We start from the raw sequence: 21,034 nt of genomic DNA, 5'->3' as shown, positions 1-21,034 counted from the left end.
AACAGGAGGGTTAACATATTACAACTTACAGGTTTATACTTGATTTTTGAGTTTAAGAACAATACTTGGCTGCAGAAATATCTGATATTCAGAGATGCTAGGAATTAAATGAGCACAACTTGGACTGAAACAATCAGTCTGACATGCTGCTTATTTGATGACCTTTTACAATAAGTTGTCGTGACATGCTGTGTCATGACCAAAAGTCATCAAGAATAGGTAGTCTACAGGAGCTAATCTGTGTTTGCTCTCTTGAGTTTGCCTCCTGGCACAAATCAAATGACAAGCACCTAACAGTATGAAAATCATGAATCACCACAACACTTGATTAAATCTGGTTAGATATTTCCTTGATGAGCTGTTGAATTCTAAAACCTCAGAAGTCCAATAAACTTGATGCTAGCTGGCTGAATTTTAAAATTATGCAGCAAAACAGCACCAGATTTTGCATTGAAAACATTTTGCATGTTTTAACTTCACAAAAGTTAGAGCTGAAGAGGAAAGGCCTTGTACAAGAAATGGTGATGATTGAAGGTATGTTTTATTGAAGTTGTTTGCTATGCCTTAACATACTGTCTTTGCAAAGTTAGAGCTCTTGCTCCTGGAACACAAAAATTGTAGAATAATCAAGAGCAAGAGGCTGATTGATAATCCTGTCAGATACTGATGTGTTTCGAGTCTCAAATGTTTAGGGAGAAACAGTACTTTGTCTTAGTAATTGCCAAAAAAAGGCAAACGTTGTTGCCTAGCTAGAAGATATTACTGGGTTTTGTCTTTTTTTTATTATTATTTATTTTTATTTTAGTGTTGTTTCAGATAAAATCATTTCAGTGCACTGTGTTGCTTCAGTCAAAGCTTGGCATGTTTCACATCTCTTTGCTCATCAGTTTTCCCTAGAAGAGTATTCATCAGCTTCACCTAGAATAGTTTTTTTCCCTAGCTTCCCAAAGCAGTGGATATTATATCTTCCAGCTGAACCAATAGTTATGTAAAGAGCCATACCCTCCTGGAATAAAGTGTAAGCTGTTTCTGGATATTAATGTGTTCATCTTGTATTAAGTGGCTGGCACTTAGAGACAGTCGTTACTGGGTGGACAGCGATGCTAAATGACTTTGGAAAAGCCGTGATTTGAGTATCTGTGCACTGTTTCAGTGCCTCAGTCTCATGGTGTATTGTTGCCTTATTTTAATCCATTCAAAATGTAGATTAAGAATCACTTTACCATATAACTTACTGTGACAAGTTAATGGGGAATAAAATATAGGAAGTGTAGGTAAACATTGAAATTTGCACTAACATTCTTTGCTCTTTATTCAAGGAATGTTCAGGATACTTGACAAACCATAAATGAAGCATTTGCAGTCTTAGTCTTTTTTCCCAAAATGCATATTGTGCATTTTTCCAAAATGCATATTTTTTAAATTTTCTTATGCATCTCCAGCAGTAATAAAGTTGAAAAATTCTATTCCAATAACATGAAGTTGATTCAGAGCATGTTTTGCATATTCATTTCTCTGGTTAATAAGCAAACTTATTTTACAGAAACAAGTTTAAAAAATCATAGCTATATGAAGAACCTATATGAAGATAATATTGGCTTAATTGCGGCATGTGGTGTGCTAACAGCAATTCTCTGTATAAATGCATGTTATTTTCTGGAACAAAATTAGTCCTATAAAGCTGCTGGTATCATACAGTTTTAATTCTAGACCTACATGGCAGATTCAACAAGCCATGTACACAGTAAACAGTGTCCCAAAGTTCTTTAAGGTACTGCAGAAGAGACTTGTCAGTCCCAGAGGGATGATTAGTTATTACAAGTAAGTACTTGATATCAAAGATGGGGCACATTTATTAAATCCCTCTTGGAAAACAAAGTTTTTGGTATCTTAGTAAATGTGTAAATGCTGAGTCACTGCTTTTGTTTCTCATGGACTTCAAAGCACCGTTAAAGAATTGGGTCTGAGCTGTTTCTGGCAGTGGTGCCAGGTGTCAGAGCTGGGGTGGGCAGTGGGGTCTTCCAGCTCATGTGTGGAACTGTAAAGAACAGTGATGTTCACCTCAATCTCTATTTCCTACCCACAGATAAATCTACTGGTTTGTGAATGTGAGAGGAGACAAAGGGAAGTAGAAGCACTTGTTATATCCCAGATTATTTAGTGATTTGATTGGGTGAAATTTGGATGTTCACTTTGAACTAGAGATGGAAAGTCTAAGCTTCTTTTCAGTATTGCTGCTTTACTTCATACTGTTTAGTAATAGAGTAGTACTGAGGCACATAATATAGCCATATTAATGAATTATTAGCAGCAGTTAGTGGTATATTTTATTAACAGGTTGCTTTGCAGTAAGTTTGGATAGGGTGCACCTGTGTGGGAGTTTGTGTGAAACTTTTTGCCTCAGTATTAGGAATTTAGTAGGCTTGGAAGTAGCTTTTCTTTGTTAAAAAAGATTGTTTGGGGATGGGGTATTTTCTCCTCCAGAAGTGATTTTCTTGCTGCTGAGGCAGTGTCTAGTCACGTAATTTTAATTCAAATTTTGTAATGAGACATGCCAAGCTTCATAACCCTTTGAACTTCTGACCCTTCTAAGCATAAATCATAAAGGAGTAAAGTGCCTTCTGGAATTACAGTCTAATGAAAGTTATAATTTATGTATTGCATTAAAACTGATTAGCTGTTTTTTAATTGTTTGAAGCAAATGGCCGAAGTTCTTAATTTTTGGTGATTGGAAGAATGCTGTAAAACCACAAATGTCAGTTCATAAAAATGAAGCTAATGTCTTTTTCTTTCTGATTGTTTGGACTTTTTTTAGGCTGTTCCATACAGGTGTGTTTCACTAAGGTTCAGCTTTTGGTTAAGGGACTAAGCCTTTTCAGGATTCTAGTTAAATACCAAAACTAGGACATTTTAGTCTGAATGTGAAATGTGTGCCTCCATATCACAGACTCACAGCATCCACAGCGACACAGAGTATGGAGTCGAGTCTGAGCAGCTCATCAGTGGCAGCCGCAACAGAGTGGAAAAATTATCAGGCAACTTGGGCAATGAAAAGATTTGACTGCTGGAGCTCTTGTGAGGGAAATCCTGGTAAAATGTCAAGGTGTCTGACTGAACCCAAGTTTCATAATCTGTTGGTTTTTTCCTTATTTTAATCCTTCTGAATGGCTTGGTAAAGATCAGATTTTTAAGTGTCAAAGCAGTTAATTTGCAGCAGTTATCTGCCATTGTGGTAATTTCTTTTCAGTTGGGCTTTTTTTTTGTAGGTGTAACAGAAATGGCTCAGGACTTTGTAGGTGTGTATATGTTACTTATATTGTGTGAACCTGAAGATCTCTGATCTTAACTGGGCATGCTTTCTATTTTCCCTTATTGATCTCCTTCTCACTTTTCTAGGAAAAATGTTTCAAGTCAAAGTGCTAATGCCAAAAGACACTGATAAATGGGTTGTTGGTCACTTACACTGGTGAAAATATCAGCTATGCTAAGATTATTTTGTAGCATCCAGGACATTTCCTGGACTTGTCCGTACTAGATAGGCACTGTATCAAGAATTTGTATTAATCTCTGTGAGGCAGCAGTTCTGAAAACACCACTAATTTGGGGAGACAAGGTCAGGCCTGCCAATCCCAGGCTTTGCGCAAATTGGATTTCTGCTTACCAGTTTTAGTAAAATATGTTGCCACAAAAGGCGGCCGGACTAAAAGAAAAATTTTCCATCAAATAATAGAGAAGTTGTCATAGCAGACAAGACCAAAAAATTATTCCCTTTTTTTAGCCACTATTGGGACTGAAAAGCAATGAATAACTTAATTTGAAATGTCTTGGATAGGCAAGAAATTTTTACATACTTGACAAGTCTTGGAGCCTAAATGCACCACGCTGGTATAAAATAGGTGTTTGAAAGATGGTGTATTTGTATTTGGTGTGAAGCACAGTTTCACTGAAGTAGAAGTTTTGAAGTAAGTAACACGAAGCAAACTTGAATGTTTTTTCTGTGCTCAGGTCACGATCAAGGTCGCCCCGGAGAAGGGCTCACACACCAGAACGGCGGAGAGAGGAGAGAAGCGTTCCCACAGCGTATCGCATCAGCAATAGTCCTGGGAACAGCAGAAAACGGCCTCACTCCAAGTAAGGGCTCCTGGTCCTGGACAACGGGGCCCTGGCATCCTAGCAGGCTTAATGCCTGATGTAGGATCCTTAGCTAGAACTACTTAACTTTTGTATGTTCTGGAGATTTATTTTGATAGAAAAATACTTTTTCGGAGAAAAAAAAATAGTAACGGACACACCTGTTGTTCTTCCCTGGTCTTCCGTAAGTTTGAACAGCAATTCAGTCAAATTGGTGGATGTTAATGCACTGCTGTCTGCTGGCCATGAGAGTTCAGATTTCACTGGGAGTTTCATATTTCCCTCTTGTTGGGTCATTTTCTCATGCTGTGCTTGTGCGATCTGTATGAGCTCTGCACCGGTCATAGCACAGCTACGATGTCAACTTTCTTGGCATCACATCATAGCTGCATAAATAAGGGCAACTCTGATTTAGCGAGCAGTTATTTTGCAGTTATTTTACTGGCAGACTGGTATGAATCAAGGTGTCATTTTGAGAGCACCCTGCATATAGTCTCTCATAAACTATTAGAATCAAAACGGCATTTAGTCTTCAACTTTTCTCTGTATGTCTTGTAGAATAAGAAAGAAAGAGATCACTTTCAGCCTCATTAAAAAAATCTATTGTTTCTTATGACAACTTCTCTTGATAACCTGTAATTAATAGATATGTGGTAGATGTAACTGAGAACTTCTTCAGTATACTTCAACTGATTCAGTTTTGAACATTCATCAGATAAAGGTAATAGAGATTCCTGTGGAATTCTTGCAAATTTGGTTAAGCAGAAAAGATATGGAGGCTTAGTGTGTTTGTTTTCCTATAAACGCACAAAAGAATAGTTTTTCGCATGCCTGTGCTGTTTCTAATGCTGTGCTGATGTGTCTGCTGCTAGACCATTCAGCATTTTAAAGTACTTTTAGAATTGTACCACACACAGTTGTAAATTATAGTGGCAATTGTGAAAAAAACTACAATCCTCTGTGAATAATATTGCTTATATAGGTCAAAATTTTAAACTTCTGGTAGGCCTTAAACAGGAAACCAGAAAGTGGTACAATAAAATATAGCAGTGAGCACAGAAGATGTAGACTGAAGGAGTATCGTAGTTAAACATAGATAAGGATATTTTGCAGCTCTGATTGCAGAAATTAAATCAAAAACTGTTTCAGCCCTGACATGTTAAATTTTCAAGTAAAAATGTGATGGACAAGTTTCCATGTTCAGTTATGGAACAGTTTCTGCCTCATTCAGCTGTTTTGTTTGTTCATCATAATGTGAGATGAAAAGCGCTGAAAAAGCTTACAGTAAAATACTTCACTTGCATGACAAACTTTTGCCAAGATTTTCAAGATTTAAATATGAAATCTGTTCACAGCTTGGTTACATGATGACGTTCTAAGAAACTAAGCAATTAAATTACATAGCTAGTCAAGGAATGACTGACTTTGGAGCTGATGGTTTCATGAAGTCATGAAAATGTTAGAGGCTGTGGCGTTTTTTGTCTGCCACTTAATCATCATTTATACAAGAAAAGTGTAAGGAGGTTTTGCAGTTTTAAGTCTTGAATGTTATATTCTATATAAAAAATGTGGGGTAAATTCTAAGCATCAGAGTTGTACTCTGTTTATATGGAAATTCAATGTGCTACAGCATAGCACCTTTTAAAGTAGAAAATTCCCACCAAAAAATCGAAGTAAAGGAATGAATAATATGATATTTAAAAGGTGGCTAAAAGTTTTAGATGCATCAACAACAATTTTCTGAAGAGATGTCTAGGAGTGCATACTAGAGAGAGATGCCTACAGTGAGGTATTGCCTACCTCTAATTAAGGCATCACTCTAGTTATTCTAATTATAGTAAAATCAATACTAGTATGTAAATCATGCAGACATAAATTTATAACCGGGTAAAAAAATTTGATAGTTTCATCTTTAATATATTACTAATTGAATTCTCTTTGAGCTTAATATTGCCTAAGAAGTGACCATCTCTGTTCCCTTCTGTCAGTAATGAGCACATCAGGTACCCATAGGTCCTTTGTTTCAGCTTTCATACCGACAAACATTTGTGGATCTAATTTCCAGGTCGCAAACAGTTTGCACTTAGGCACACTGCTACATCCAGATTAGTATGAGTGAAATACAACAGCTCATTTAAAATTTTCATCCTGTGGTTTGTTGCACTGCAGGCTGGATCACAAGGAAAGGGGTTTTGTCTTTTAAAAATGAAACAAACTGCGGATTTGCCTTGTAGATACTTTACATACCACAATTCCATGTTTCGTATATTTTATGAGCTGGGAAAATTGTAAGGGATATACAGTCTTACATTTCGTATTGCATTCTAAGCGTCTGATGTTGTTTGGGAAGGAACTTCCCTCTAGCAAAGTTATTCTGCAAATCTCCAATGAAAGGCTTTTTGTTGTTGTCCTGCAAACAGTCAAACAGTGGCCAGTAATTGCTGTGCATGCATGAAGCAGCATTGCAAGTGAGAACCTCAGGAGCCAGTAGTTACCTAATGCACTATATTAAAAAGAACTTCTGAGAAAATATTTTGTACAACCATGAGCGTCCTGTATTGGGTAAGACTAATGCTTGCTGAATGCAAGAGGAACATCCTATGGGAGAGGGTACATAAACTTTCAGAAGTGTAAAAAGTAGCTTCAGGTTAGCTAGTGTAATATTGCTTTAAATATTCTTCAATAAGATATTTTCTTCTCACAGAAGTCCCCATGAAAAGAAGAAGAAGAGACGGTCTAGATCACGTACTAAATCCAGAGCTAGGTCTCCCTCACCATCCATGTCACCAGGCAAACCATCCACACACAAAAATTCTGTACATTCAACTAGTGTCTCTCCTGTGGAGAGCAGGGAATCCAGCCAGGAACGCTCCAGGTACTGTGCTCTGTTACTGTCATACTGCAGTGCTGCTGTCTCTTGACTGTCAGGGTGTCTGTGACCAGAGTCTTGGGGTGAGGAGCTCTGTGTGTGCACAGTGAGTGCTTATCAAAAGTAAAAGTCACTGGGTGCACAGCACTATCTGCATCAGTCTGATGAAGGTGTTGGATCTCTGTTGCCTTCTGGAGTAAACATCTCGACCTACTCTTACAGGAAAACTCGTGCAGAAAATTCTGCAACCTGTTTCTAAGTTGGAAATTGGAAGCTTTCATGAAATGGGATAACTCTTTGAGGCAGAATTTTAATAGAGTGGTTTGAATTGTGACGTGTGTCAAGATTCATGATTAAATTATTTCTATAATATAGAACAGTCCTGTTAAAAATTTTCAAGCTGCTGTTCAGATTTGTCTGAGCAGTTGTATAGGTGATTTTTCTGACCCTGACTTACATCCTCTAGTTGATTGAGAGAACTGTTGACTAACATGTGAGAGACATGTACAATGAAACCCAAACCAAGATGGTGAGTGAAATGCATTTCAAAACTTTTACTATAAATTTCTAATTTTATTTTTCAGGGGAGTTTCTCAGGAAAAAGATGGCCAAATCTCTTCAGCAATTGTGTCGTCAGTGCAAAGCAAAATCACTCAGGTACAAATAGGCAAATTCAGAGTATGTTGCCTAATTAAGTTATGTCCAGCATACTGTTTTCTTCTCTTACCACCTTGAGCAATTTTGAACTTCGCATATGATGTAGAGACACGTTTACTGACTTTCTTAATCTGTTTGCTGATGAACAACAGTTTTGTTGCTTCTCTAGGTGCTGTCCTTCCAATTTTAATCAAGCCTCTAAAGACCAAGCTAAATTCATTAGGCTGCAGTTGTATCCACTGTAAAGATGTTGAAGTCTGCATTATGCTGCAATACTCCCTTTATCAACAGCCCATCTTACCATGCAGAGCTCTTAACAAGTTTTGTGGAAGAAAGAAATATTTAACTTTTTTCAATTGGATATGCCAACTTTAAAGGAAAAATTGTCTTAATTATGCTTTGAAAAATTTACAGTAGAAAATCAGAGCTGCTTTTTATATTCTGATGTTTTTCAGTGGATAAGATATTCTTTCAAGAAATAAATATTGTTAAACAATGTAGTTCTGCTATGGAAATAGTGGTAGTTGGGAATTCATACTAGTGGTCTAGTACCTTACATACAAAATTTGATCCGTTTCTTATGAGAAACCCTAAAAAACATTATTCAGGAAAAATAGCATGTATGGACAGAATAGAAAGAAAAAGGAGTGTTAATGTCACAGCACTTCTTACACTGACAAACAAACATGTGGGAATTCCTGGTATGAGAAATGAGATACAAACTGCAGCATGGTCTTCAAAGGAGAGTAAACATCCCACCCTTTAAACACACATACCCTTCAAAGGTTTATGCATTTTTGAGTTAAATGTTGCTAATGGCATAGCATTTCCTAGTTTAATAGTAGACTGCTTGTTTGAAGTGCAGCTGTAAGAGAAGGAATGATTACTGTATCAAAATACAGTTCTTGGTTGCTATTTGCAAAAAGTGGAAAACAGGAATGAAACTTAAGTGAATCTGCAAGATATTTCCCAACACAGATGAGTGTAACATCTCTTATCATTAAGAGCTCCCAAAAAATGGAATTACATTATCTTATCATTAAGGGCCCCCAAAAAATGGAATTCAACTCATTATTAGATTGTTGTGTTGCCATTGTGCTGGCTGACCCTAACCAAGTCAGCATTTTTTCTCATTCAGATCCTTCCATCTCTAAAGCAGAAGGAAATAATGATGCCATATTCCCCTCTGGGGTGGTTTGAGAACTTCAGATGCAAAATGCTTTAAAAGCACTAAGGAATTTATTTTTATTGCATTTGTGAACAAATGTTTAATCAACTCTGATTCATTATAGATAACACACTTTTTATTTTGTCATCATTCTTTGCAACCCAGTTAATCAATGCTGTTTACATGAAATTTCATTTCTTTTTGTAATGCTCTTCCAACTGGCTGCTCGGACAAGACTGAGAGTCTGTTTGGTGTCACTGTCATATGAGAAAACGCTTCTGCTGTATAAATTTTTGGTTCAGATTTACAAAACATTACCTTTGTGTTTTAGAGTAATTGTTACATTCTCACCATCTTCTCTGTTTTTCTTTGTTTTTCTTTTTTCTCTTTTTTCTCTTTTTTCTCTTTTTTCTCTTTTTTCTCTTTTTTCTCTTTTTTCTCTTTTTCTCTTTTTCTCTTTTTCTCTTTTTCTCTTTTTCTCTTTTTCTCTTTTTCTCTTTTTCTCTTTTTCTCTTTTTCTCTTTTTCTCTTTTTCTCTTTTTCTCTTTTTCTCTTTTTCTCTTTTTCTCTTTTTCTCTTTTTCTCTTTTTCTCTTTTTCTCTTTTTCTCTTTTTCTCTTTTTCTCTTTTTCTCTTTTTCTCTTTTTCTCTCTTTCCTATTTTGAACCTCTAGTGGTTAGTAATTGCATGTTCATTACATGGTTTCTTTGAAGATATGGTCATAGTTTTTCCATTTCAATTGGTGTGATTTCTGTGCTTTGTTGTATAGAAACTGCTTGAAATATTTATGCAGAGTACTTTGTTGCATTTTGGTAAAACCAGCTTTCAGTTGCTGTCATTGGAACTTTCTCCAAATGATTTGATTCATTTAGCCTAAGAACTAAACATTTGATGGTGGTGACTGCAAGTATCCCATGTGACTGGCGTATACACAAATCCTTTCATGTGGGTTTTTTCAGTCACGTGTTTTAGTTCTATTCAAAGCTCAGACATGTCTGATCATTTTCCTTTTATTTTCTACAGGATCTTATGGCCAAAGTGAGAGCAATGCTTGCAGCTTCCAAAAACATCCAAACCAGTGCCTCCTGAGACCTGTTGGAACTGACCATTAAGAAATTGTGTGAAAAGAACAATTGGAAAAGAACTGCCTCATCTCAAATGTACAGCTGAGCCTGGCTCACAACTCGCCTAATTTACCAGAACTCAAGAAGCTAAAACCTATCTTTCTGTACAGAAGCATCTCCTTGATATTTCATTAAATTTTTTCAGCCAGAATATCTTTGAAAAGTTTTTGAGTTTTGTAAATTGATTTTTTGACTAATTCTTCAATAACATTTTATGATCAGCAGTCTATATGTGTATATTTGTAAATATTATGTTTCTGTGAAAAGTATTACACAATAATAAAGAAGGAAACATCTTTCATTAGCTAGAGTTTTTGTGGAGTCTTTAATTGTTTGCAGCTGGGTTTTGTTACAAATTAATATTTTTTTAGTTTATTATTTTCTGCTTTTTAGTTTGACAGCTGTCTTGCCTGCTGACCACCTTAGGCTGAGGAATTCTGTTTATCTTCCTTCATGCACAGGATGATCTCAGGAGAATGCTTGTTTACTTAAATGTCAGTAGTAGATGGTTTTTGATCAAGGGATGTGATTTTCTCTCCATGAGTTAGAAAGATCCCGGAGCCTCCATGTGAGGAGTTGACCCTTTGAAGTCAATAACTAATGGTCAGTAGCCTTACTGTCTTACTGTACCTTGTTCTCTCAGCTTAGGTACAGAAAAGAGGATATTTTTGGACTTTTTTTCAGGCATCCTGTATAGAAATCCAGCCTTTTTCTGATTTAACATCTTTCACACAGTTGAAAAAAGTCTTTGCAAACTTGTATTTTACTGACATAGTCCTATTGACTTTTTTCCAGAAAGTTTGTGGCCTCAGTAATACTGCACATTTGTTTGTTATGCATTCTTTGTTCCACAAACTCAAAGTAGTCTCTTTGAGACTATTGTAATGTTTTAATTTAAATGCTTTCAAAATTAGTACAAAAAATGTGTGGATTTTTACCAAAGCCTGCTTTAACAATAAGAGCATTTTGTAATGGTTGGTTATATTCAAAAGTGCTCCTATTGGCAGTCATCTGATTCCATAAAAAATGGGATCGTGGCCTTTACTGATCCCTGAAAAAGTCTGAGGTTGTGGGTTTAGTGACTCAGGGTCCTGATCTTCTTGTTCAAAGTAAGGGGAGGAGAAACAGTATTGATACAATTTAAACTTTAAGTAACGTGATGGTCGAAATGGTCCGTGTCATGCTACTTGCTCCCTTGGAATGCAAACACGATATTTAAGCCATTGGAAATGGTAATTGATCAGATTTCTTTTCAATTTTTGGTTAATAATTAGGAGAATTAACATTCATACAAATGGTATAAAATGCTGGGTCTGATGAGAAGAAATTGCATTATGCACATAACCTGTGGTGAAACAGAACCATCTAAATGGTCATGTAGAATGATGTTATCCACCGCCACTTTGAAAGTTATTTACAGTGTTTTGACTAGGACAAAAATACTTTCAACCAGAGAGGCACCATTTCCCCTGCACCAGCTGGTGAAATAGTACTAGTAGAGACAGATAAAAAAGCACATAAAATAGATTTCAAAACAGCTGTTGTAGATTGTTGTGCAGCGTCAGAATTTACAGCAGCTAGATTTTTCTCCCTAAATGGAGTTAAAAGTCCCACCATGGTTAAATAATTGGCAGCTTGGATGCCAGTTGTTTGTCAAGTAATAGGAAAAAAACCCAGCTCTGATAAAGTAGACTGGGCAGCTTGTTTGGTGCTTTGCAGATTTATTTTCTTTGGGAAGGTTGTTGTTTAATGACTTAAAATATTTTCTCTTCCTATGAGCAAGTCTTGCAGTCTTCTCTTTTTTCTTTTCCTTACTCCCTTTTGTGATATGTAGGGAGATGAAGTTTTTAGCTCCAGAAAAATTTAGATTAAACTGCATTTTTATACAGTCTTTATTTTTTATGAAGGTTTGTTTGCATTTGGCACTCTCTCATTGGGAGTTGTAGTCTCTAAAAAGTTGTAGTATTTTCATTCTGGTTTTTTTCCCTCTTTTCAGCCGGAATGGGCATTTTTGCATATTAAAAGGGCTTGAACTGCTTTACCAGAATAATTTCACATTTGGAAATCAATGCTTCTTTTTTTGGTCTCTTCCCAGGCACTGGCAGTGTTGTAACTACTTGTAAATACAGCACAGAGCTTGTGATACAGTCAAGGCAATTTCAGGTGTCAGGTGTATCAGGAGAAGGTGTAACCGGTATCAGGAAAGTGTCTTAAAAACTTCTAATGGGGAAAATTCCATATATCTGTTTTCCAGGTATGAATTTGCAGCACAATCCCTGAGCATCTGGGGCCATGGGTTTGGTTCTGGATCAGATGACACCTCACAGCCCACCTCCCATCCACAAAAACGTATGTACTCAATTGCTTGCCATGTTTCCATGCACCAATGGGCCTAAAAATCACCTGTCTGTATGGCCAGAATCTTTTTTCTGGTGAGAAATACACATGATTGCTGAAACTGAGAGTTAAAAAATCAGGAGCACTTTGCTTAAAGGAAAGCAGGCTCTGAGTAGCCATGAGGAAAGCACTGTGGCAGCTCTTGAGCTGTCAGCATTTAGTTTTGATTTTCCAAATTTTTCAGTTGTGTGAAAATGACTTATTGTGAGATTGCTTTGCTTTAAATTGAGTGAAATACAGTAATTGAGACAACTTTTGAGCTGTAGGTACTTTGAGTTATTTCCTCTGCATGAGTGTAACAAACTAGGACTTGGGATGTTAATACTGGATTTCCAAAGAACTTTGGAAGGGCTTTTATGACTGTAATGTGCTAACCTGTCTTTTCTCTTTCTCTTAGAAAGATCTTAGTTTTGAAGATTAAAAAAAAATTAAAAAGAAATAAAAATTGTCAGGTTATGTAACAGAGCTTTATTCTCTGTATTGATGCAGAGTAGCCTCTTAAAACAAAGAAATGGCACTGACAGACAGTAGGAGCTGCCCAAGAGATATCAGGGTTTTTTTCTCCTGAGATTCACATTCAACTAAGATATCAAAAAGTACTTGAAATTTATTTGAATCACTGAAGTTATTTGCAGATGTATTTGTAGATGTTACAGACAGATTCTCAGGGATGGATTAAAGCTTTATGTCGCAAAGCTAATGGTACAAAGGCTTTGCTGCAGCAAAAGTTGTGCGTTGCCTTAGGTTCTTCACCTTTCTTTGTAAAATGGCAGTGAAATAGGTGAGGGTTAGGTGCTTGTGTGCATCTGTCCACCAACCCCTGTTACCAGTTTCCTACAGAACAGATTTCTCAGTACAGGCGTCCACTTCCACAGCTTTGCTTAATCTGCCCACCCTGGTCCAATCTTGATAACTCAAGAGCTGAATTCAGAAGGATTTTTATTAAAGTTGCTCTGATTTGAATTAATCAGATGTGTTCAACAGCCTCCTACCTGGCTCTGCAGTCTGGTGGGTAACCTGTTAGTAGTAAAAGAGTTAACATCATTTGGCCATCTCAGGATATACTTTTTGTTTTTCCATAGGTGAGGAGACCTGGCTTCTACTTGTTAAGGGTTTGGCTTTCAGTAGTTTGGCTCTGTCAAGCAGCTGACAGCCATTGAGATGTATCTATGGTCTCTTGGTATTATTCATGATTTCATATCTATTTCACTTTTCATTCTTTGTATCACATCATTTTGTTTGACACCAATTATTTTGGAACATACACATTCTCACTTGTAAACTTCATGCATTAGCAACATCAAAATTATATTCTTTTTTCAGTGGGGCAACAATTGATGACATTTAGAATTAATGTTTTCTTGGATTTAAGGCAATGACTATTATCTTTTGTGAAGACATTTTATTAGGAAATCCTGTTTAATTAAATTTCTACTCAATTAAATTGCATTTATTATCTATTTTTCTTCTCCCACCCCTAGCCAGCAACTAATTATATTAAGCAAAGAAATAAAAGACCTGTGGATTGAGGTAAACTGCTAAGGCATTTTCTTTGCTCATTTTCCTTTTGCCATGACGATCTAAAAGTATGAAATACAGTGTTGCACTAATTTAATATTGTTAATTTACAAGATGAAAATAACTTGGCTATAACATGAAAATTTGTTTGAAATTCTGATAAATGCAGATCTTAAAAGTTCAGCATTTCTTTATTTTTCCATTTGTGATTTAAATACAAATATATTCTGAATATCTTGTTTTGCTTTTAGACAGATCCTTTCAGCACGGAAGTGTAGTTCAGTGAAGTATTACATGTAAAAGGAAAGGCTTTATTGAAAACTAAAATCTGACTGCACAGATGAGCTTTGGTCTTTCTGGTAGCAGCTGGAGTGTTACTGCTGTTCTTACTCTATTAGAACCATTGGAGGATTCCTGATAAATCGTGATGCAAAGCATGTATTTGCTTTTTGCCTTAATTTTCCCTGCTTTGGATTACACAGGAGGTATATTCACCCTACTTCATTTTGTGAAATCTTAAAGCAAGTTGTGAGCATTTATAACAAATCACCCTTTTACCTTTCAGGGTACTTGAAACTTCCCTGGTAGTAATTTAATATCTTTAATTTGGATGAAGATTATAATCTCTTGGCAGCAATTAAGATGAACATGCAGCATGACAAACATTAAAAGCTCTGCCAGACCATTTTAAAAGTGATGGTGATAATCTGCTGTCTCTGGCTCGCTGCCACGCTTTCCTTGGGAGACTTGCTAGGACTTTTCTCTGATAAGGACAAAATGGCTCTGCATGCAATGGTTGCCTGCTGACAAACTCATTTTTCTCTTTACGCCGAGTGTTAAACTGATGATCTCTGCATAGGAAGTAAGATGAGTTCTTGCTGATACTTGACAGTGTTACAGATACAGCTGCCTGCTTGGGTAGAAGCAATCCTGGTATGCAAGGCTGGAGGAGGGCAAGTGCTGATCTTCCCAGACAGCACAGAGTGGTAGATATGATGCCTCACTGCTGTTATCTGGGAATCTCAAGATTTTTCTTTTCCTGTTTCCTGTAAAATAAATTCTAAGGATGTATTTTTCCAGGGAGAAGTTCCATATATGCTTATATTTCCTCTATTAAAACGTACGACGATTTGGGGTTTCTCTTTAAAATGCAATCCAAAGATGTGTATCTGCAACATCATTTATTAGGGTATGTCAACTGGGGTGATTGTGACACTCTAAGTTAAATTACTGCTTTGGCTTGTTATAACAGCTTTACTCCTCCAAAAAGGCTAAAGCTTGAAAAAAACCTACCCATAACTGATCAAGAAATAGAGGGTTTGCTATAACAAGAAAGGGAGCAAAATCTGTAACTTTAGCTCCTCCTTTCTGAAACGAATTCATTTTCTAAGATAAAATGAAAAGTCGAACTTCATATTGTAAGGACTGATGAAAAGATGAGCATTTTTCTACCTTTAGCCAAATAAGTGAGAGGTGATATTTCAGCCTTAAGCTGTTGAGGCACTCAAAAGTACACTGTCTGCAGGTCTTTGAGTTTTTTAGCTTATGCACAGTGAAGATTACACACCACCAAGTGCAGCGATTAAAAGTTTTTCAGAATCATAAGGTGTTGCTTTAAAAAAATGGTGGGCTGGGTGAAGCCTGCATTATAATGTTATCATTGCAGTTCTTTTTTGGTAAGATATCTGTGCTTCAAGAGAAATTAGAGAGCTTTTTTACCTTAACCTCAGCTGAAAACCTTCTCCCAGTGGATACTCAACACAGAGTGAAAAGACATCTACTCCAGAGATACAGTCCTAGCTGCAAACCTCTTACTCCCTTGGATTCTTACGGTAAAATGTGTGGGAATTAAGTGTAATGGTGTAATAATGACAGAAAGAGGAATGAAGGTTCTTTAGGTGCCCCAGTGTATTGTTTTATATTCCCAGAACAAAACACTTAATGTATTTGCATAATAAGAAGCCAGCAGTTTACTCATTTTAATCATGAGTTGTGAAAGCCTGTGAATTTGTAAGTTAATAGTTTTCTTGGAATTGTCATTGCAAGCAATAGATGATCTTGTGTGGCTTCCTTCTTCGTTTGGATTCACACTGGCTCTGAGAGTTGTGCTGCTGTTTATCAGTGGGGAGATATTTCCAGCTCATCTGTGTTCCCTCTCAGGGCTCTGGATGCGGGAATAGACCTTAATAGTCCTGACCAGACTCTGTGAGACCTTTCCCCACTGATCCCAGGTGCCCTTCCTGGGTTCACAGGGCTGTGCTCAGGCTGGAGAGGTCTCTGCCTTGCCACCTGCATTGCTGTGCTGAGCTCCCAGCTCCCTCCTCCAGGGACCTCATGCTCTGTGACCCTTGTTGCTCGAGTCTAATTCACTGGCTGCTGTCATTGTCCACAGAGGGTCTCTTTGCTCCCATTTGCATATCCTCAATGAAGCTGTCACCTTGTCTTTGGACAAGCTTAGCAGGGATATGTTAAGTCCCAAGCTGAATGCCCTGTATCTTACTACAACAGGCAATAGAAATTGTCTAGACAAAACCAGTAAACTTATGTAGCTTTTATTGAACTCATTCCCCTTCATAAAAGTTATATTTAGAAATAATATCCAGTGTAATCTGGGAAATCTCTTAGCTGAACACTGGCAGCTTTGTGATCCAATTAAAACACCCCCTGAATCCACACATCCCATTGCCAAAAATTTCTTATGCTTTAAACCTTTGTACATCACATAACAATTTGTCTTCAGTTGCATCTTCTATTTGTACTTCTGAAATTGGTGTAAGCTTGCCTGACATTTTTTAATCAGGAAATGGTATAAATTGACAGCCTCAAGCTGTCACTGCACACAAAAACACTGAGACGTGTATCTCTTAATTCTGCAGAAGGAGCACGTTAAATTCCCACTGTTCATAATCTCCTGTTGGAACCAATACTGGCTAGTGACTTTAATGGTATCACAGTTGGCAAAAATTAAACACATCTTTCATCCTTTCCTAAAGCTATTTCTGTTTTAAGGCAGTGTAGATAAGGAGACAGAGTGGACAAAGAGTGATATTATGTGTTGAACTTACAAGAATTCAGTAAAAATGAGTGAACTATGCTGGCAAATCTGATGGAGGTTGTCCAGTGTTTCTTCACTGGTAAAAAGTCATTCACTCAAGTCTGACAACCAAATGGTTTTGATGACATTGTGATAGTTTTTTGAGCTTGGGCACAATAAGGGGTGCTGAAAAGCTGTTGTTCTCATACTGTGACAGTGAAAATTTACTGGATTTTAAGGCCAGTGCAACTTTGCCAACAAATGAAGTCTTATATCTTCAGAGGCAGAAGCAATTCTGTGTTTTCTTCCCAGGATAATGACTACTTTACGTGGAGCTGTGGATAACATGCAATCAGACTTTCTTTGCAGAAATGATGGAACTACTGGCATTCAGAATCATTGCACTTTTCTTTCTAGCAATGCTTCCAGCCTAAGGCGGAGGTTCTGATTTAGGAAAGCTAGGAATATGCTTTCTGTAACATCTGAGTTAGGTAGGTTCTTTTTTGGCAAGGGCAAATAATTTGGATGCCATTTAGTAGGCAGGGGGTTGGTTTAATTGTCTGTGTCTCTGTTTGAAGCAAGAAGCAGTTTAGTCTTGATATGGGTAAGTGGTGACATCTCACAGAGAGACAGAAATAGAAGCAGATATTGAGGATGCAAGAGTGTGGATTCCTTATGTAAGAACAGAAAAATAAAGGCAGTTATGACTATCCCCATAACACTTTATACCATTGTTACAACCTTCAAAAACTTACTGCTTGCTTGTTCTTACTCTTCTGAAAGTTAATTGTTTTCTGACAAAGCTCTTTATATGCATCATTCATGTAAGTCCAGCAATCTGTGCTTATTTTATTCTTGCAGATCTTACTGGAACACTCCAGGGACATCCATTTATCAGGTCCAAAGGAAAGCTTTGTTTTTTCCTCTCCTCCCTGACTAAAAGCCATGAGTAGGTGCCAGTGTTCAGAATCTGATGTTCTCAGGACCCTGTTGTTCTGTCACATTCCTGACAGCTTTCAGTGAGTGACAAACAGCTGCCACCTTCATCTTCGCATGTGTGTGATATTAACAGCAGATCTGGTGGCCCTCACATCTTCTTTCAATGTGTCTCTCTAGAATTGAAGCAATATACACAATTTTTCCAGGAGAGATAACAGATGAGCGACTCAGTGGAAAAGTCCACCCACTCCTCTGTACAAATACTTCTGTAGCTGCTGGTAAATTTACACAGGCTGATGAACTGAGAGCAGTGTGCCAGGACTGGAGCCTGATTCAGTGGTTTAAGCATTCTCCAAATGCTTCTGTCTGAGCAAAGCCAAAGACAAGACCTGGAACACCTAGCACATTCCTGGCCGCTGGAGGCAGCCTGAGCAGTTTCAAGTGCCTTTTTATGACACTTCCTTTTCTTGTAAAATAGATGATATCTGACTCTTTCTCAGTAACAAAATCCCCTCCAGAACTCCAGGGATTCACTGCAATTGCTGGCAGGTTTTCATGTGGCTGAAATTCTTGGGGAGTGGAAGCTGGTGGTGGTATGGCTGCAGTCCTTGCTGGGCTCCCCAGTAACATCCATCACATTTGTATTGAGACCCAGAGTGAGCCACTGACGGAGGGCTGGGAGGGAGCAAAGTTCCCAGATCTTTTTCTGCATGTATTTTGCAGCAGCAACAGTTGGGTTTCTTTTTGTATGATGAGATTTTGGGTGTGTAGGAGAGACATCAAGGCATGGTGATGCTCATGGGCGACTCTGCTGCTCATGCCAGCGGTCAGAACTGAGCTAAGGGGCTTGGCGTGCCGAGGGGACAAGGACACTGAGTGGATGTGCAGTCTAGCCCAGCGTGTGAAGGCAGGGAGGGGAACTGTGGTGGTGCCTAATGGATTGTCCTTCAGAAATGCAGCATTTGCCTCTGGGAATGACAATTGCACGGCTGAGCCAGGAGTACTTCAAGTGAATTAGGCTGTATAATTTCAGGTTGCCTGTGAGTCAAAGAAAGTTTTTGGAAATTCATTCTTTATTGATGTGTTTTCTTTTGATTCAGAGAAAGAAAACGAAATTTCCTGCAAGATGGAAAAAAACCCAGTTTCCATCCTGCTTGTAAAAAGTGCCTCAAGGTTTTTACAAATTCTTCTTTACAGATTGCCAACATAGTTAATTGAAAGACCAGACAAAAACCGAGATTTTTTTTTAATTTTTTTTTTTTAATCTGAATTCTTGCCTGTGCTTTGCCTAAGAGCACTCAGTGCCTGCGCTATTGAATGTGTCCGTGTGCAAAATGAAAATGGATTGCTGTTGAAAAGTTAAAGAAAAAAGCAACAAAAAGTAACCTTGAATTGCTCAAAATAATTTTTGCATTATATCTTGTTGGCTTAAGGCTGACAGTACCTCAGATGAGCAAAACCAACAATGCAGCCCTTCTTTCTCTGATAAATTGGAGAAGTAAGTGAAGAGAAGCTTTTGTTATGCCTTTGGCCCTGGCTGGCACTGAAGATGCCCATGTTCTGTGCTTCTCTATTGCTAATTGGGGTGGCCTCTTCCCGCTGGGGATCTGTTCCGCACCAGCAGCAGGAAGTCCTGGAGCCTTTGAGAACCTTCCATGCCAGTTTGTGCCTGCATCTACTCACAGCAGAGTGGCAAATTTATAGAGCACCTCTGCTGGGAAACCACTGGCCTTTCTTTTGGTCTGGCTCTCACAGTGCTGGAAGGAACAGTGATCCGTGTGGAGAACAAACAGGAGGGAACAGCTTCCAATGTGCTTTACTGCATGAGAATGTCAATGGCACGGCAGCTATTATCATTCACTGAGGGCTCAGAGGCTGGCTCCATGGAGGGACACCGCTGAGGCGAAATCTGCTCCATTATTTTCAATAAGAGATGTGCAGAGCATAAACAGGTCAGTATCTTTGACATGATCAGCAAAACAGTGCTGGATTAACTCCTGTGTAATGCCGTGCTTTATTGACAGCGGCTCTGGATGTGTGCTCATGTTACAGATGTCCCCACGTTTAACAAGTGTCCCCACCTGCAGTGTGGCCAGTGGCCCTGAGCTGCTCACACTGTGGCTGGAGAATCACAGGTACAGCAGTAAATCAGCATCGTTCCTCAGGCTCCTCTCTTGGTTCATCCCAAGGTCTGTGCAATTGATGTCATCCTTTGTCAAACAGCTTCCACACCAATAAACCAGCAAAAATAGCTCCTGTCTCCTGCTGCCTGATTAACGTTTTTAGGGTCAGGATTCTCTCTTAGTAGCTGTCCTGTAATTGCTACAGTACAGTCTGGTCTTAAGCCCTTTCAAGGCTGTTCCTGTACCAGTGAGTACAATCCAGGTTGGTTTGGGACTGGATGTTACTGTTATATCCCAGTCACATTCCTGAATGGCAGACGAGGTTCCCTGCCTGGTAAAGAAAATATATAGCAGTAAGTTTTATAACGTACTGAGGCTACAGATAGAATGCAAGGTGGCAAGTTTTTCATAAGGGTGCACTGCATTTTAAAGTAAAAAGATCATCAAATTTCCTTCTGTGCTGGAAAGCACAGAGAATGAGAGAATATCTGAGTTGGAAAGGACCCATCAGAATCATTGAGTCCTCCTCCTGGGCTTACACAGGACACCCCAAAAATACCACCATGTGCCTGAGAGTATTGTCCAAATGCTTCTTGAACTCAGGCCTCCTGCTCTGACCACTTACATGGGGACCCTGTTCCAGAGGCTTCACCTCCCAGAAAGGGGTGTATTTTGAAGTGTGAGGCGACTCTCATCTGCTGCTGTGAGTGTTACTGCCAGGGCTAGCAGCTCACTGACTCAGACCTGCAGTTCAGCAGCCAGACCCTGTTAATGTGCCCAGCACACCCCGAGCTGCTCCTGCTCCCCCAGGCAGCAAGGCTGCTGGCAGGGCCTGGATGGAAGCCTGGGACCCCCATGGGAGAACACATTTGGAGGGAGGGGGAGAAAAAGAGGAGGACACATGAAAGGTGGAGGACTCAGAATCACAGTCCAGTAGCCACAGGATTAATGCTCAGTTGTTTTTTGTCTTGCATGAAATACCCAACAGATGGGGACTTAAGGGAACCGAGTGGTGACTGTGAGTGAGTGGTACTGACACGGTGAAATCAGTTGTGTCAGTGGTTTTTGGGCACGA

At 38.4% G+C, this 21,034-nt stretch overlaps 1 protein-coding gene across 4 annotated transcripts in view; it reads left to right on the top strand.

Moving 5' to 3' along the window:
* SFSWAP (splicing factor SWAP) overlaps positions 1–10,254 on the top strand; it is a 38,085-nt gene extending 27,831 nt beyond the window's left edge. For 3 of the 4 annotated variants that reach the window (XM_058851286.1, XM_058851288.1, XM_058851289.1), the window contains exons 15-19: positions 2,948–3,103; positions 4,006–4,131; positions 6,836–7,006; positions 7,585–7,657; positions 9,848–10,254. In XM_058851286.1, the coding sequence (XP_058707269.1) occupies positions 2,948–3,103; positions 4,006–4,131; positions 6,836–7,006; positions 7,585–7,657; positions 9,848–9,913 (592 nt within the window). In that variant the 3' untranslated portion in view covers positions 9,914–10,254. The remainder of the gene's footprint in view (positions 1–2,947; positions 3,104–4,005; positions 4,132–6,835; positions 7,007–7,584; positions 7,658–9,847) is intronic. The other variant, XM_058851287.1, reaches the window with a different exon arrangement.
* The last annotated feature ends 10,780 nt before the right edge of the window (positions 10,255–21,034 follow it).

The sequence above is a fragment of the Poecile atricapillus genome, chromosome 16, assembly GCF_030490865.1.
Source record: "Poecile atricapillus isolate bPoeAtr1 chromosome 16, bPoeAtr1.hap1, whole genome shotgun sequence".
Taxonomy (NCBI): Eukaryota; Metazoa; Chordata; class Aves; order Passeriformes; family Paridae; genus Poecile; species Poecile atricapillus.
Note: the sequence above shows the minus strand (reverse complement) of the source record. Positions and strands in the feature narration are given on the sequence as shown.